Genomic DNA, 19,492 nt, shown 5'->3' on the forward strand with positions numbered 1-19,492 from the left:
CAATTAGACTAAACAAGTGGGAATGGTCTATTGATCTAAATGTGAGCAAAGATCCTCCCCATCCTCTCTGCTTCTCCTCCCCACTATCCAGAGACAGACTCCTCAGCTAACTGCACACAATTCAGATGTTAAAATCTCGCACTGTTTAATTAGAACTCCTTTCCCTGCCCCCCTTCGTTGTCGGTGCCGAAGCAGCTCCTGTGTGTGTGCTTCCGCTGTTCTTCGTGTCAGCTGCCTCTAATCACCCCTGCAGATTTGGCGACCCTCACTGTAAAGCTCTAGCTCAACGCGAATCTCCCGCCTCTCATCCCGTCCCATCTGAGACACCTTTTTCACGCATCTTCAAACCTGCTCAGTTTTTATGCTGCCTTCCTTCCCCCCACCTACTAATAGAGTCACCACAGTTAGCCTCCATTTGAACTCATCATCTGGCACATACACACAGGCCTTTCTTGCATATCAGCTTGCCCTTTTTCCAGTTCTCAAAAGGACCCATCTTTTTCCTCATTTTCTTTCAGAAAAGCACCCCACTACACTTTGAAATCATTTCGTTTTTTTTTGTTTTTTTACCTCATCTCACTGACAGCTCTCAGAGAAAATGATTTCTTCTTATATCTGATCATCTGGCAGTGGCAGACTTTAATTTTCCTGTTTTAAAAATACACTAACCAGGAATGCTGTATCAGCCTGGCACGCTTTCTTTTTTTTTTTCCCTCAATCTAATCCTTTTCCAAGCTTGTCCTCAGGTCATGTTGCCAATCCTTCCCTCCAGTGTCTTCCTTCCAGCAGCTCTCTAGAACACTCGAACTTCCTCTGATGAGGCCTCTTTTGATCAAACCCTATTTTCCCCACATTAAAACGATCTTCCGAGTATAAGCAGGAGTCAGATGAGAGACGGGGAAAAAAATAGAAGTGCAGAAAAATGACATTTGAGCATCTCCCTCTTCTTTTTTTCTTCCGTTGGTGAGAAAAAGTGTGTGAAAAAGCACAAAACATGAAGAGTTAAGCATAGTCTCTAGAGGCTTCTGGTGTAATGTTCGAGAGAGCAAAGGGAGATGAGGTCTAATTAAAAATGGAACAAGGGAGAGAATAAAAGGCAAAGCTGGTCTGATTTCTTGAGATTACCAAAGACTACATTTTTCATCAACTCAGTCTCTCTGGTGTGAAAACCTGCCCCCTCGGTTGACTTCTGAAACGAGCCCCAAATCTCTATTCCTCCATCACCTTTGCGTCAAATCAAAGGGGATAAAATTGAGAAATGAAGGGGAACGGCAGGACTGCACCCTATTTAGCCCTTTTCCAAAGACAGCTCTGTGACAACCTTGATCCATCACTTTGAAGGAGGTAAAGAGGAGGCAGAGCACCAGTTGGGGTACAGAGACAGAGGGCAGCTCCGGCTTTTATAACCCATTACTCTACTAAACAAGTCCCATCAAGTCCAATTTTTCAAGCGCACAGTCAAAACGCAGATGACACAAGCTTTGGTTTCCCTTCATTAGAACCCCATATGGCAAATATGGTAAATGAGATAATAACTGCCACAGACAGAAAATCAAAGTGACCTTGACGGATGGTTACATTTATTTTGCAATCATATGCCATATTGTGCGTCCTCAGTCATCTAAAATTAGTCTAACAGTTGTTATTCCATCCGCTTTACTCTACAATGAATCACATATAAACAGAAGAGACTTGTAAAGGACCATCGAAGGCCGCACCTTAGAAAATATGCTGCAATTTTGCCATCCAGGAGAAATAGAAGGGTTAAAAAGTCAAAATGGAAACAATTTAAGAAATATATTCCTCTGCAAGTGGCTGCATTTCCAAACCTTCTCTTAGAAAAAAAGAAATGTCACTACATCAAGTTATTTTAGCTAAGCTCTTTCAGCCATGGCTGGAGATGCTTCAAAGTGCATTCCGCATTTATTTTGTCAGCAGGAAGGAGCGTTCCCAGGGGCTCCAGCTGAGGGCGAATAAATCATAAGCTTGTTGTGGTAAAAAAAAACGTCAATTTGAGTGTAAAAAGCTTTATCCTTAAGGCATACAGTCGAAACTTGAGTTGCATAATAACGTAAAAAGGCTTTTGAGATTTAACGATTCACTTTCACCATGATTTGGTTCAAACCTCGGTTTTTAGGTCACGGTTTTGTTTCGGTTTAATATATGGTTTGTGTATTACAAGACCACAACTAAAGATATTAAAAAATCCTTTTGTAATTTTTTGAATGTGCATATGGTGTTGACACCATGTCGCTACACGATACAAGCGCATGTCCGCCACCTACAGTTGGAAGAGGATGGACGTGAAATGTAGAAGCAGTGCTGATTTCGTAAATGTTGCTCCAGGCTTTTTCTTTCACAGCTCTATTCCGATATATGAAAGACTTGCTGCCGTATAATTCCGGCCAGGCACCAACTACAATTACTAATTTCTCCTCCATGATCAAATTTCAACTATTGGCCCCTTCCGAGTCCCTGATTGGTCAAGGTTTGACCTGGTTTAACGGTCATAGAAACGTGCGTAGCTATACGTGGCTATGCGTAACTCTTTTGTTCTAATTCCTGCATTCAATTCAATTCAATTTTATTTATATAGCCAAATATATTTTAACAATAGACGACAATAGACAGGCTTCTTACCGGTAATTGTATAATAATCATTAAACTATAAAGAACATGAAGTAATAGAATACAATACGTAATGGCTAAACTAAACAATAAAAAAAGGGATGAATTCCAGCACATTTCCAAGGGGGGTGGGGGGGTACCTGTCTGGAGCAGGACTCGATATCCTCCGCTCGACTCCGGTACCAGTCGGTTAGAAGCTCAATGGAAGGCGTGGCTGTCCGAAATCTCAGCATCTCAGGAGATTCCTCATAAAGGAAATCATCATCAAATGGATTCTGGTCCAGCACCACTCTGTCAAGGCCATGGATAAACACATTTCTTTTTATTACGTCAAGAAATTTAAGGAAATAGCTTCCTACAACAGAAAAACAATATTACTATAAATGAAAAAAAGATCATCTATGCTTTTGTTAGGCAGCATGAAGCGCCACGATCATCACACTGTGGTTGCTGTGGGTGACACGTTCCTTCATTACAAACACAACTGGTAGTTGATTGAGTTAATAACACATACACCATCCCGCTGCAGTAAATACAGCCCAAAGCCCATGATCCAGAGCTGAAAATAGTCCGAGAGAAATACATCGCCTGTCCACCTACAGCGCCCCGGCTCTTTAAGGAAACGATTTAGCCTCTATTGAAAATGAAAGTGACACATTTATGGGCTGCTTTTACAGGCTTACATGTTGAGCTGGATACGCTTAAGGAAAAGAGGGTAGAGATGTCAAACATTAGTATTTAGTAACACATTTGCCAGCTTCATTTTTCAAATGGGTTAAGATAACAAAAATATCCACTTAGTGGGAAAGGTGGAGTGAAGCAAAAGGAAGAGAGAGGAACAGATAAGAAAGAAAAATATGGAGCTGAAAACATGACAACTAAACGATGCCAAAGAGAAAAACACCATCCTTAACCTTGCTGGCATCACAACCCTATTATTACAATTGAGTCTGTAGCCAAGCCTACTTCAGCTTACGGCTGATATTACCAATAACACCAAAAAGGTAATTAAACCAACAGAGCTGCATAAATGAAAGCGTAAATTAAGCTGGGCTCCACACAGAAGCAATGGCATCAATTGGCTGCAGAGCAAGATTTGTTGTTGGGTTGTTATGGCTCTGTTTAAAATTTAGATAATAGGATGTCAGGTTTTGTTTCAGATAATGATGCCAGCACAAGCATCTGGCCTGCATGGAGCGGGAATTGTAACATCCTACACTGCGAGAGGCATTCTTATGGCAACAGGCAGAGTTTATGTAGACATAGTGACTGAATCTTTGCCAACTTCTGAGTTTAATAAGGCTTTATGTTGAACGGTAAGAAAAAAAAAAAAGAAATCCAGTCAGGGATGATGTCCAATGTTTACCTGCACTCCTCTGCCTCACACCAGTCCATTTCTCTGTGTCTCTGCTCGTCCCACGGAATCAACCCCAGCTCGTCTCTTTCATCCACACTGAAACACAAAATTGGGCAGAGAATGATTGATCTGACATCACCAATAGGGTGTTACCACTGACTGTATAAGAGAACTAGACCAATTGGGTGCGACGCCACTCACAGAGAATGTCTTACTTCCAACTCAGACCAAATTAAGTTAATTCAGTCGCCATTTTTCCACAATTATGGACGCTGCCATGTTGGAGCCAGACAAAGCAGACAAACAGTGTTTGGTCCAAGTTGGTCTGTGTAATTCCTTCTATAGCAACAAGTCTCACTAATCAGGAGCTTGTTGGAAGTGCATATGTCAATCATACGCTTCGAACGTTTGACGTGGGGGTCAGCAGGCACCATATACTTTAATACTTGAAATATTCGATTCATCAGTTTATACCTTGAACTAGGATCAACAAGAACATGAAAAAAGTAGCAGAGCAAGAATGGTTATTCAGACAAAATAGAATGAATAAAAGCTGTTTTTTTTCTCTCTCTATAGAAGTCTGTGGGATTATGGCGTCTTGGAACGAGCAGGTACTATTTGGAAAACAAAGGGGGGGAGGAGTCACGCTGTCTAGCTTTCCTATATACAGTAAATAGATGTTACTCACTAAAATTGACAGATAAAGTGGAACAAGCACGTTGGCCTGAGATTTTTCATTTAATAACATTCCAGACTAAAAATTTGTCCGGGCAAAGTTTGAAGCTCTGCTGAGTTCACAAATTGATCCACCCAGCTACCAATCAAAGATCCCACCTTACTAATGTGCAAACTGAGCTCCAAAAAATATACAAAAGGCAATAAATGCCATAAACCACAAATAAGCTTAAGTAGAATGCACATAGCTTTATTATATGTGTAAAATATGACTTTTTAACATAGGAGTCAACGGAGAATTGCTTCTTTCTGTAACATGTCTCCAGTGAAAGAACAGTAACATAGTTTTCACTGGTTGCAAAAGACTGAAGAAGGGGGGGAGGCTTAGTATTACAGTCAAAATCTAGAATCAAATGTTAGTTTAGCATTTGTTTGATTTACCATTTTTAAATTAATAATAATGCCTTTTTAAAATTTCTAATAAAAAACGATTCTGTCAAAATCAAGAAAATAACTAGTGATCAATAAAAAGGAAAAAAGACATTTCATTGACACGATTAATAATTCTTACATTTAAAAAAGGCATTCCCACTTAAAACAATGTCTGTCATGCAAAAGCAGTTGATAGACGAAAAACAAAGATCCAATAATTTAAACTAATCACTTAAACTCAACTAAACTGGGGAATCGTCAAACTCATATACGTGTGAACTGTAGCAGTTCACACGTATATGATTTGATTTATGTCAATGAATGTATGTTTATCAAAAAATTATGTCTTTATTTATGTTTATTTAAATGAATCAATTTATGTCATTTATTTATTTGATTTATGTCATTGAACTGCGCTTATTATTGTTATAAACTCCAAGGAAAGTAGAACAAGCAGCTTTGTGAAAAAAGGGAGGAAAAAAGTCTGAAAAAAAAAAAAAAAAAAAAAAAAAAAAAAAAGAGTCTGATTTGTGCCTCTGCTGCAAATACTTTTATTCTCTGAACGCTACATTGGTGCTGAAATTTACTTTTTCCTGGTCTCCTTGAGTTTGACAAGTTTCAGAAAGATAAATAGGGAGCGTGGAAGAATGACTGTGCAACCCTGCGTGTCATGCCAGCTTAAGCATAAACCCAGCAAAAAGCATATGAATGCATGCACCCATGCTGAGGCGCCAGGGCGAGCAATGACTGTTGTTTTCTTTTTTTGGAAGAAAAATGCGTTTCATTTAGTTATCTATTCTTTTGTGGTCACAGAATGTGTACTGGAGCTGGAAAACTTAAACAGATAGTGTGGGCCACAAATCATCTGCAGCTTTGGTGCAGTTAAAGGGCAATTGTAAACATGTTGCAGCATTCCACCCCCCTCAGCTGAGTTATGACTCCTGTCTGATGTCAAAATACTTAAGGAGCAAGTTGGAAAGCGCTGCTGATTTATATCAAATTATAAAAAGGGGACTTTTTTTTTTCTAGCGTGAGTTCAGTCATTCAGTCTGGCATCTTAACGCATATAGATTGAAGAGACCCAGATAAAGTTAAACCTCTTTGTCGGTTCTTTTTAGCCATCTTCCCCTTCGTCCTCATACTTCAATAAGACAGGCAGGTCAGGAAAAGAGGAGAGTAAACAGAGTTTGAGCTCCCCGACTTTGATGAAAGTAATAAATTATTCGGCTCTCCTGATCCTGCTCACATCAGAAATGCAGCAAAGCAGCGGGAAAATGAAGATGCAAACTTGAAGTTCAGTTTTCCACTGGGCTGACAAGTTTTTCCAGCCAAAGTCAAATCGAAGTTTTCAACAAAAACTTGACTTCTACTCTTCCAGCTTCCTGAAGTCTAAAGGCCTCCACACAAATCTGATCAATATTACAGAAGAATAGCACATCGTCTCTCCCCAGCCATCCCTCGTCGGAGTGAAACAAGACTTCAGCACATGAAGAGTGAGCTCCAAACAGATGGTGCGAGGAGCTCCGTCTGCTGCAGTGTGGGAGCGAGTGCTAGCCGAGCAGCAGTTGGTGCTCACAAGCTGGGGAAATAGGAAACTGCCCCACAGCGGTGGCGACATGATGGATGCTCACTGCAGAGCCTCAACCGCCCGACCTCCATACCAACTCAGATGCGGCTGGATAAAAGCGAGCTAGAGGGAAATGTTTGGAAACCAGAATAACAACCAGACCTCAACAAAGAGCGAAAAGTATAATAATAAATTAAATAAACTTTACGCTTTTTATATTTCTGTTTCTTTTGCAAAAAGGAAGCTTCATTTTCTTCAAACATGTCTTTCATCAGAAAAATACCACAAGAACATGTTGAAAAAGCACAATTTTCATCGGAGTGGCTCTTCAAGGAAATACAAAAAGTATTAATAGTTTGGTTGCACTTATCATTAAACAAAATATTTGTAAAGTTCAGTATAATTTGAAACTTCATTTATATCCTCCAATCTAAAAAAAAACTACAGTTTAGTGAAATACAAGGCAGAGAAATGTTCTGCAACAGTTGCATCAAGCCTTATTTCAATAAGTGTATCTGAATCTGATTTATATTTATAAGTGGTAATTAAGTCACTTTTCCAAACTCTGCATGTGTAGAACTGAGATTGAAATCATTCTGTGTGAAGCCGTGAAAAAAGAATGTGTTGGCACATGCTCCAACTGAGGTGTTAGTCAAGTTAAAGTTATTTTAATATTGAAAAATATATTAGTAAGTCACAACTGTGTGAGACTTTTGCACTCCAGAGAGCTACGCTGTAATAATAAATGTTCTTTTGCATCACCTCCTCTATGCTGAAAACGTCTTGTTGTGTTTAAAGAAAATGCCTTAATTCTATAAGAACTTTGTATTCATTATAATGTTTATTTTGAGGGATTTATGTCATTTTTGAGGGCAAAAACTAGTAAGTCACTCAGAGCAATAATTATCCTGACATATTTCAGTGTATATGTAATCTGGGATACAGTCTTCCCATAAAAAAGTAGCTAAATCTCCTAAAATTAAGTTTTTAAAAATGTCCTTTTTGTGCAGACTGGGTTTTTTGCCAACTAAAAGGTTAAAAAAGGAGGGGGCAAGATTGACTTACCCCCAATTTAGCATGAGAGCACAATCGAGGGGGAAAAAAATGACAAAGTCGGCGCACCAGCCCTGTGGGTGTTCCACAAACAACAAGCTAATTTATAGACAATGCTGCAGACTGATCCTTTCAATAACAGCCAACCCAGCCTAAACAGAGCAGAGATAATTAGCACTGGGTCACAAACAAACAGGTCCACTGAGGGCTGCATGCACCGTTAGTTGCTTATGACTAATCAGCCCAACTATAAGCAGTGTGGTGAGCAGTTTGGAAGGAGCAGAGAACTCAAATCATCATATTACTGGTTATTCTGCTGTTACTTAACATTATTTAACCAAAGTTAGGAGATACGACATGACATTTTGATGAACAAATTATTTTTTCTTGTGTATCCAGCAGGATTTTCAACTCATGTTTGTTCCTGCTTTTATTGCCTTGTTTTAGAGAGGCATTGCAAATTTCCATCTTGCAAGCGTTTGTGTGTTTCTCACCAGGCTTCAGGCAGCAAGATGGTGTACTCATGTGGAGAGGTGGTTTCTGGGAAGTTGTAAAGAATAGCTAGTCGGTGCTGAAGGAGTTGTGCTCCGTGATACGTGAAGAGAATATCCAAGGCCTGCACATTACTCTCCTGCAGGCAAATGACACATAAGACAAAAATATTAGGAACGACTACTCAAATTATTGTCGGCTCTTCGTACACACTGTCTTTTGTGAGGTTTTAAAAAAGAATATAAAAAAAAAAAGAATATAGGGAATTATGTAAAAAAAAGTTAACTATACAATCATATATATTTACTCTAACAATGTAAATAGTGAAGAATTTAGATCGAAAGTAGAGGCAGACGTTACCCGGGCGTAGTTTCTTGCAGACAGAACAATATTTTGACTTCGGAACTTCTTGAAAAACTCGGCGTCGTATTTCTGCTCTGCTGCGTGAGGGCCGCCAAGTATCTCCTGGAAAGTAAAACAGTCAAAGACGAGCCATTTTGAGAAATATGGAATACATCTGTGGTTCAAAGAAGGGCATATATTTCTGAAGAATGGGATTATCTTTGCGGAATAAATGTGAGCGGGTAGACGATGAGACTCCAAAGGATTGCACCGAAGCAAAGTCAACACAGATGCTATTTAACTTTCTAGCCCACGGCTGCCTTGTCTTTTTATTTGGAAGCATCTGAGTGAGTTATGAGTGTGTGTGTGTGTGTGTGTGTGCATATGTCAGGAAGGAACATTTGTTGTTGTGGCCTTTGGCTAGAGGGATTTATCTGAGAGTAAAAAATCTCTGTGACATCTTTTACGTCAGTGAGCGTGCGCGAGGATGCGCCACGCAGCATTTCAGCGCGTATGTGTGTGTGTGTTTCTGATGGATAGCCTTTGAATGGTTCGTATGCAGACAGAGCCAACCCCAAGTTGGGATGATAAAAACCTTAATACGATATTCATAGACAGCCAGAGAAAATGGATTGGGGCAAAAAGGAATGTGACGAGTGATGCGGTTACCATGACAATGTCCGGGAAAAGAGAGAGACGTGATTCTGAGAGTCTAGTTGAGCAGAGTCTTATCTCTGCTGCATGTGGAATAAGTGAAGCTTCATTCAACTTGGACTTATCATGGATCACAAGGGTATGAGTGTTAACACTAGTCACAGGAAGGATGAAATCCATTTTGGTAAGAGCTTAGTTGAACATGGTAAATTCCACTTAATGCCTTAGTCACAACTGCCCTTCCAGCTGGATATGGACGGGCAAATAATGGGAAAATCTGTACGGGGCATACAGGTGGCTATGGGGTCAAACTAGGATCTGTTTAAAGTGAAAAAAAAAACTGAATGTAAATTTGAAAGAAAAAAATTTAAATTTTAAAAGAACACATTATATATTTAAAAGAAAAACAAAAAGGAAATTTTAAAACAGTTTTAAACCCAAAAAACTCATACCGGAGCAGAAAAGGCCTTACATTATAACTACATTTTTGGGAACCATGGGATATCATGTCCTGTAGCCAATTAGCTAAAAAAAAAAAAAAAAACACCCCAACGTAAAAATAGGATCAGCACGGCAGTGAAAATTTGAAATCTGAATTGAAACAAAAAACTGAAAACAAAGAGGGGAAGAAGGGGGGAAGAAAAAGTGGAAATAAAAAAAAAAAATTTCTTTTAATTGAAGTTTTACATTTTCAATTATTTTTTCAAATTTTCTACATTTCTTTCAAAATTAAAATGTGCACTTTTGAGCTTAAAACTGATTTTAATTATTTAATATTTATTTCAAATTTACTTTGTTTTCTTTTTCATTCACTTTAAGCTGATCAACATTTGACCCCAAAGGTGGCTGGCACAACTCGGCGAGTCCCTGGAGTGAGAATGTTAAATTTTTACTACGGGCATGCTGTGGGCGACAGGTCGTAGCGAACACTTAGACAACGGGGTAAGAAAGAGCGAAGAGGCAGCCCTGTCAAGTAATAAGAGCGCACTTAATGTGCACAGCCTGAATGTTAAAAACAGTGCCAGTCTCCTACAGGCATCCTACAAGCTCTTACAGATCACCAGCACACCCCGTGTGTGCGGCCTGTGTGCGGTCTACGACCCTCCACTAGCCCAGATAACCCACAAAACCCGCAGCACCTCGACGGGTCAAGCCCCTGTACAGGTGCATGTGACTAAGGCATAAAATGTATATATACAGCTATAAGCAAAAGAAGTTACTGCTGCCTTTTTTACATGGTGTTACCATGATATATAATCTAGAGACAGGTTAGGTTTATAACCTCTTTGCTCTGTTCCATCCAAGTAAAGAACTAATATTTTTAAAAGCAATGCCAAGTACCCCCTTAGAGTTTCCATAAATTCAGTTAATCTCCATGATGACTTGTCTGGAGTTTGTTGGTTACAGTTGGTTTGAATGCTTCTATAAAAAAAACTCATCATCAGAGTACTAATGCAAGTATCACAGCTATTTTTATTTGATGAGCAACTGTTGCTGCGTGCTGCTACGCCAGATCATAAAACTATTTCATACAAATTTAGAGTCTGCAATTTACTGACAAATGGAAAGAAATTTAAACATACTTTCTAATTTTTTAAGGAGTCAATATCTGATCTAATTAGGGTTCTACTGTGCAGAGTTGAGATTGGGGGAAAAAAAGGAAAAACTTCATTTCTGTAAATACAAACTTCCCTCTCTTGTCAGTGTGTAATATTGACAGCACAACTAGTAAATACATTTACTTTACTCAGTCTTGTCAAATGGTGAAGGGAAAGCTGTTTTGTATTAAAAAAAACACACACACACACATCCGACCTGTTGACTTATTGAACAAAGCAATGGGAGAAATAACCAAAATGAAAATGATTGGTTTTAATCCAGTAATATACTTGTCAATCAAGTATTTCATCACAAAGATAGGTCAAACATTTAAAAATAAAAATTATTTTTAAAAGATGTACCTGCCATTTGATTTTTACTAGATTTAATATATTTCTGGATTTTTTGGGATTTGCTTTTGTGTAGACCAATAAATAATCTTAATTATGTGTGCCTGTTCCACTTCAGCTTTAATTAAAATTTCATGGGAGATTTCAGAGATCATCTTTTTGGTGCATAATGTGTCCATGGTTTTAGTTAGAGCAAAAATGTTATATTTTTTTAAATATTTTAATGTTTATAACAAAACACCTGCAGCATGTTCTTTCATTAATAATTAAGAATTTCTACACTCTGCTGATGCTGAAACTGCTGTGGACTCCAATGTCTTTTAGAATTTTTCTTTGACTTACTCTAAATATAAATAATTTCACTACGAATCTCAATACTTCTCTGATGTTGGCACCTGATGAGAATTTTAAACTTCATCTAAAAGACTGAATGAACTGTTTTTGTGTGAGACTGCTTGTGTGATTCGATTACCTCATAGGTTGCCAGCCGGTCCAGATAGGAGAGCAGTTTCAGTCGGCTCCGACACAACTCCTTCTGCTCCAGAGTCAGTCTATAACCAGCAGATCAGCATTAGCACTGTTTAAACACAAGCCAACTGAAGATGAGTGCAGCAAAATAAAAGCAGTTTCCTAGAAGTGACCTTACACAGTAAGTCTTCAAAGACTGGGGACTGACGCACCATAGACTGCTACCTAAACCTCATCATTTTCTGGAGGACGTCTTATGACCACAAAAGCATTCAGGTGTTACGTATTGGATGCTGGATGTCAATGAGGTGAGTGATTGTCCTGTGAGAGTCAAAATTCATTTTCAATGTGATTATATCAAGGCAGTAAATAAAGTGGAACGACTTTGAACACCAAAAACAAATCAGTCACTCAAAGCACACCCCAGGCAAAGAAACCAGCAGGCAAAAAACCAGATGCCTGGTCAGACCAGCCCTTTAGGAGGTGCAAAGCAAGTATGTTTCAACTTCTTCTCATTTATCCAACTTTACAATCCGAAACGGTGTCTGAACCATCTTTAAAAAATTTGTTCTGGATCAACTGCAGTGTGGGCACAGGGGGGTTTACCTCTCCTCCATAGTTTTAATCCTTAATCCCTCATTACAGTGGGTACCATAAGGTTTTATCTGTGCTGACTAACAAAGATTAACACTGGCTCAAAAACACACTGAGACATCAAAGAGTTGTGGCTTAGTGTTCACACTGGTTGTAATTACTTTTCTCTGTTTCCTCTGAGCGATGCAAGGAAAGTGGAACTGATGAGAAGAGAGGGCTGATGGGAAGGATGAGGAAGAAGCCTGTGGAGAATGCTGCTTAAAGTACCTCTTGTCGTTTGGAGAGACTGAATGGTTGTTTACTCACAACAAAAGGAAATCCAGTTTACTTAAATTTTCTGATGTGGTTCAGGCAAGTTTCGAGAAACGGATCCTTTTACTGAGGACGTCTGATTACAGCTTCAAGACTAAAAAAGTCAAATTCTATAATTTTATTTTGTATAGTGCACTTGCAAGTCAACCAAAAATTAATAAAAGTGTTTTCTTGTGAAAGTGTCCTTACGTTTAGCCTGAGTAATCGATTCAGTCTGCAAGTCTTTTGCAAAGTGTTAAACGTCCTTTCAAGTTTCCACAAACAATATGCGCTGCATGCAAGGACTATGAACATTTCAACAACCAGTTTTGTTTTTCCCCAAAGTGTACAAAGTTTGATTTTTAGAATCGTCGCTTGTAGAAGACTAGATCCATGAACGTCTTTGCTTTCCCTTGTCTGAGCTGGCATCTGGCTCAAAACTGTACGGGTGAACATGTCTAATAATGCTTGCCAATTCTATTGCACTGCTAATGTTATATTGGGGTGTGAGGCGCTGTAAGCTAGCAGGAGAGCGTGCAAACAGAGAGCTCTCAGCAACGTGGAGGGGAAGGGGGGCGGGATTGCTTAGCGCTATCGGTCCCACCCAAAACTCAAAGGTAAATTTCTAATGAACTACTGCCACAGTTATTTAGATTTTGGTTTAAAAACATCATAATCATAAACAAAACAAAAAACACTGGGAACACTTTAAAAATAGATCAATAGACGATTGTAGTGGGATTTTTATGTACCCATCTTTAGAACATGTCTCAATTTGTGCAAAACATTGATGTCAAATAAATAAATAAAAAATTTAAATCGATGAGCCAAACGTTGAATTTTAATATAGTGTAATTGCCTTAAATATGTCAACTGGTCACAGAAAAATAAGGTTTTAAAAACAAGCCATCTGTAAAAAAAAAAGTATATGTCTATACCTATGTAGTTTTTTTTTACTGTTTTAAAGTTAGTCGACTGTACGTGACAATAAATAAGAACTGCAAGTGCTTAATGATTACAGAGTGATTTTGCAGCAGTCACTTTCTTTCTTTAAAGGGTTTCAGCTCGGAAGTATACAGGTTGTTTTCCCTTGGCTGAAGTCAGTGAAAAAGATCAATCTAGGAATACGCTATGAAGGTAAGACAATAAAAGGCTTAAGTAAATCTCTTTTAATAAAGTTTGGGATTGATAGGAAGTCAAAAATAAGAAAGGGATCAAACAACTTGCGACACATCAGAACCTAGACTTAAGGCCTATAATGACAGAGAGGCAATTCAAACAGTTTAAAATGTTGTTGTTTTTTTAAAGAAAACCATTTAACACTAAATACATAAGACCTGCTTGCAAGGAGGTATTTTCAGGACAACACAGCTGAATGTCTGTATTTGTACTAGGGTGCTGCAGCAAAACTGTGAATAACAACACACGCCCTGACACACAAACAGTCGGGTCCTAAGCTGCAGAAAATGAGGAAATTAAACTCCTAACTGCAGTCTGGATCTGATCTGATAAACACGTAAACACCTTGCCGTAAACTTCATTCTCACGGCTTTAGTCTGTTTTTCAGCCATCTCTCCTTTATAAACACACAACGCCAGATAAAAACTTCCACTGCTACACAGTCCATCCATCAGATCAGTGGTTATAAATAATAATCCTTGGTAGAATCCTCCAGAAGTAGTGAGAACTGTTTGTGTATCTGGTTTTTAAATGTCATTTTTACAAAAGGACAAACGTATGTGTCTTATCTGGAGTCATTAAAAATATAGCTGATTATATCACCTACACAGAGACTGGCTCCTAACATTCCATAGGATAAAAGATGCAAGCCATCCAACGGTCAGTAGTTAAATGCAGCCCGTATCTACACACAACAGCATCACACTGAGAAAGAGCACACGCCCCAACATACACAGAGCAGATGTGATCGATGCCCAGCCATTTCTGTAATGGCGGTGTAGTTAAAAAGAAATTAAGAGAATTATTATCTGTCTCGGTCGCCGCCACAGGCACCAAGGCAACATAGTTTGATCCATTAGTGAGGGCACACGCAAACACATTTTGGGGGCACGTGTCAGCCTCCTGGCAGATGCCCTAACTCAAAGACAGATAAGGAAGAAAAATGGACATATTTAAAGAAGTTAACTCACCAAAGATTTAACGTAATAGCTTGTTTCTCATGTTTGTAAATTATTGACTTTTTTTTTTACACTCTTTTATATACTAGAACTCACCCTCAATCTTTCCTTTATCTACATTGAACTAGAGGTCTGCAATAAAACTCAATGTTATTACCCGGTCAATGAGCTGTACAAAAAAAAAAAAATAGAAATGGGAAAAAAAAAACTCATCAATGGAAAAAAGGAGAAAGAAACTGCCACCTGAAGGGGAACCATTACAAAAGCTTAATGTTACACACTTTACTCTTTCTCATTCAATTGCAGACTAGAGGCTCACAAGTAACTATTACCTGATGTGAAAAGAACAAAAGGGACCAAACAATCCAGTAACTCGATGCAGAAAAAGCTGCAAACTGTATGGATTTGCATTTTAAATGCGCATCATTTATAACTGATTATACACCCTTTGCCATGTTTACATTTGGTTCCTTAAGCAGGTGCGTTATGCATATGAAATTACATGAGGAGGCATTCGTGATACATGGGTATGGGAATTTGCATGGTGGTATGAGAGGTGATTAGTGATCACTAAAGGGTTTTTCATTAGTATTTCCCGGGGCACTTGACAACAAAGGCATAAATTACCTCCAGCAGATTACCCTCTAATCTGCACCAGCGCTATTTCTCTGTCTTTCTCTCACTCATCCTCATTAACATCCCCGCCTTTATGATCCTCTCCAGCGTGCCACCTAATGAAACAGAGTGCTAAATTTGAGAGACCAGACCCCCCCCCCCTCCCCCAAACACCACCACCACCAGCCTCACAAGACCCTACAATCTCTTCCAGCATTTTAGCCAATCAGAAAGTTTTAAATATTGCAGTTCTTCAAAATGACCACTAGAGCTTAGTTTCAGACTGGACAAACTTACCTTCAAATCTTATGTAAAAAATCCAACTTCAACTTTTCAGAAACCTTTTTGATTTGCTGGGAAGAGGGAAGGGAAAGGGTGTTTTTGTTTATTTTGTTAATTTCCTATTTTGGTGTTATGTTAGGGGGTGTTGCTTAAGCCTCGTTTCCACTGAGCGGTACGGTCCAGTCAAGTCCGGTTTAAAATGGTCCAGGGAATTCAGGAAAAGTGCAGATAAAGATTACATATTAATGTTGTTTGGTAGAAGATTGCAGGCGGCAAAGAGGAATGCAGTCCCTTTCTTGGCACTTTCTGTTGTTGTAATGACCCTTCAGCCAATCAACGGGTTTTAACAGTAGCTCCACTTTAACCGATTCGTTCCATTTTTCTATGGACCTACAACCAACACACCCAAAAATGGTACAGACCTTACCGTACCATTTAACGGAAACAAGGCATAAGATTGCCAGAAACCAGGGACTTTTCCAAGAAAAACAGTTCTTTGTTGGCAGAAGACCCAATTTTAAGAAAAATAAAAATAACAATGTCATTGAAAAAAAAATTTCTATAAAGTCAAAGGGCAGAATAGCTATATGGGCAACTGGGCTTAAAGGGTGGTAGGGATGCAGAGCGGTTTTCTTTAGCATCGTGTTTGTCTTCCAAAGTGTAAACACTTCAGCACCACATTTACTTGGTAGATAATAACAACCTTACTAAATGCTATAAATGATATGCTGCCAACACTCTGGCACTCTTCATCAACTTTTGATTTAAAAGGTCTCCGATGAAAATATTTTAGAGCCACCCACTGTGTCTATCTAAACATGATGAATACTTCTGCGCTTGTAGAATAAAAGTCAGTTTGTAAATTGGTGCTTTAGGAAGTAATCAGCGAAGCTGAGTAAAATAGCTGACCGCTTTTGTTGTAGAGCCACTTTCATAAAGAGAAATAAATCACAGAGGTTTAACAAAGACCTACAGAGTTTTAGGAGGACTAAATTGAAATGCAAAAAAAAAGTCTAGAAAAAGAGTCTAGACAGTAGGCTACAAGTGCATTGTAATGGTTAAAAAAAAAAGATTTGTGGGTTTTTGTTTTGAATTTGTTTAGCAAAATATTAAACCTGTAAAAAGCTTAGTGCTCCTGGTAAAACCCCTTTAAAGTAATTGTGATTAAGAAAATAAGCATTTAAAAGCAGAAAGTTTTTTTTACCCAACTATCAAATCAGCATTTTATGTACCTGATTTAAAAGGCTTCCATACTTTCTTATAATCTGAGCCTTAGGTGAAAAAAATCCAGATGCCACACTTTGTCAGTAACAAAACTGTATTTGCCGTTTCCTTGAATTCATATCCTGTCATATTGAGAAATGATAATGAATTACTTGCTACATTTGCAAAGAAAAAACTAGCAGAAAAAGCATAGCGAGCAGCATGGTGGCTTCCTCCTGTCTTCTGTTTTGGTTAGCCCACCATCCAACTGTGACAATAAAATAACTGAGTTATTTCTCTCTGGAGGGTTTGCAAGGTGTATTAGATGAATAAATTGATTTTTTTCACAGTTGCTGTATTTCTCTCAGCGATGAATTTTATGTTTCAGGGCTTTTCTCTGATTCTTTATTCGCCATGAACATACTAAGCCTATATGTAGTGCATTAGTAGTAAATTGTATTTACAAAATACTTCAATAGTACTTATAATGCAAGGCTTGATTTAGGCTACCTTAAGTAAAATAATATATTGCTCGTTTTTTTCCTTTTGGTTTGGTCAAATGGTTTATGGCGTATACTTATATAGCGCCTTCCCATCTTCTTAGAAGGCCCAAAATGCTTTACCGTCACAGTCCCATTCACTCACACACACACACACACACACACACACACACACACACACACACACACACACACACACACACACACACACACACACACACACACACACACACACACACACACACACACACACACACACACACACACACACACACCACACACACACACACACACACACACACACACACACACACACACACACACACACACACACACACACACACACACACACACACACACACACACACACACACACACACACACACACACACACACACACACACACTTTAATGGCGGCTCCGGTGCTGAACACTGGCGCCAACCTATGTATACCCACCAGGAGCAATGTGGGGTTCACACAAAGGCACGCAGATCGGAAAACAACGCTGCGATGTTCCGATCAAAGGTTACCCGCTCTTTCTCTGCACCCTGGCCATGGCAATAAACTCATTAAAAATGGTCAAATAAACTTCAAGGATTGGCAAATGTACAGACTTTAGTGACATCTAAACCTAAACTTGCAAGTTGGAACCAACTGAATGTCTCTGATCTTAACTATAATATTCAAATATAAAAAAATCCAAAATGCTTCACAGCAGGAACAGTAGAATAAGGACTAGACCGTCCGAACGGGCTGTTCAAAGGCTGCGTGTACATTTCCCATTGGACCCAAAGCTTCAAATGAATAAGATTCCGTTTCTGTGCAGACCAGCTTGGCAGACCAATCCTCCACCTGAGTGGCATCCAGCATTCTATACATGATGCCAACAGGAATCCAGTGTCCTCATGTGAATATGTGCATCTGTTAGACCTCTGGATGCAATCCCTGTGGTTTATTTTTTTACCTTTTTCTATTTATCATATATTTTGTTCAGCGGGTTTAGACTGGCAGTGAAAATGCTGCTTTTTATGAGAATCTTTGTGCCTCAACCAACCAGGTTTCTTTTTACATGCTTATGCTTTCAGTCAATATGACCAGGCCCCTGGGATTTCAGATTTAAATTTCAACCAACCACCAGTGGCTGGCGCTCATTCCTCAACCATTTCTTCTTTAGTCTCTTCTCTGCGGCCCTTTAGTTACATTGATGAATGTAGTGAAGCTGAAGAGGACGGATTTCCTTGTCTCGACTTAGTCAGACACAAGAGTTGGGAGTAGAACTTGTATTTTACTTTGTCACAATGCTTTTTATTCCCCTTAAATAACCGTTTAACACCAGAACTTTAGCTCCAGTGTTGACATTCTTTCGACTACCATGACTTTTCAACTGAAATGAAATTCCAGCAGATTCTGAATTGGAGGTCAAAGAGCGTGGTATTTAGGCAATATCTTCGGTAGTAAAGTCTTAAAAGACACTTGGTGAAGCTTTATTCATTAGAAACAGATCAACTTTTTTGTTTTTGTTGAGTTTGACCTAATAAATCCTTTCCAGACACACCTGCTGAAGTCAACCTTGGCCAACAGCTCTTGTCTCCTCCTGCTCTCCCACTCCTTCTTCCTCTCCAGCTCCTCATCATCTGATATCATGTCTTCATAAGGCTGGTCATCAAGGTCTACGTCGCCAGGCATGATAAACCTCAAAAGGTGGAGTTGCAAACAACAGGCAAACACAGATAAGCAAAGTGTTGCAGGCAGAAGAAGTCCCTACCGAGGGACAAATGGAACCAGGTAAAAACTGTTTGTTACGAACGGATTCATGCATCATAAATACTCATGCATGTGGCAGTTTTTTATGTGCCCTACCTGCCACCATCTTCATTGTTTCCTATGGCCACAAGGGCCTCAATATCCGTCCCTTTGAGGCCGTACTGCAGCAGCTCCTTGGCTGCATCCACATTCTCGGGGACGCGCTCCACACACTCGTGCAACACCCATGAGCGCTTGCGGATCTTGCTCTGAGTGCGACGTGGGCGAGTCAAAAAGAGGGAGTTCAGAGAAATGACAGAATAAAATGAGATACAGAATTAGGGGGGGAGGGCGTGAAAATATGCTAGAAATTGGTAGAAATGATGCGTGAAATAGAGAAAGTGAGTTCTTGTTGGACCTAAGCATGTGCTTCTCCCACTCAGCACATATTCTATTTCGTATCGAGCAGACTGTATACAAAAAAATGGCATGATGTAAATCTGTCTTT

At 39.1% G+C, this 19,492-nt stretch overlaps 1 protein-coding gene across 1 annotated transcript in view; it reads right to left on the reverse strand.

The window, feature by feature from the left end:
* The window catches only part of nbas (neuroblastoma amplified sequence), a 158,653-nt gene that overhangs the window by 115,037 nt on the left and 24,124 nt on the right, over nt 1-19,492 (reverse strand). Inside the window, exons 17-23 of the mRNA XM_011491806.3 lie at nt 19,102-19,253; nt 18,797-18,934; nt 11,622-11,700; nt 8,565-8,669; nt 8,207-8,343; nt 3,995-4,081; nt 2,769-2,919 (exon numbers count right to left, since the gene is read on the reverse strand). Coding sequence (XP_011490108.2) covers nt 2,769-2,919; nt 3,995-4,081; nt 8,207-8,343; nt 8,565-8,669; nt 11,622-11,700; nt 18,797-18,934; nt 19,102-19,253 — 849 coding nt within the window. The remainder of the gene's footprint in view (nt 1-2,768; nt 2,920-3,994; nt 4,082-8,206; nt 8,344-8,564; nt 8,670-11,621; nt 11,701-18,796; nt 18,935-19,101; nt 19,254-19,492) is intronic.

Source organism: Oryzias latipes, chromosome 24, assembly GCF_002234675.1.
Source record: "Oryzias latipes chromosome 24, ASM223467v1".
Taxonomy (NCBI): Eukaryota; Metazoa; Chordata; class Actinopteri; order Beloniformes; family Adrianichthyidae; genus Oryzias; species Oryzias latipes.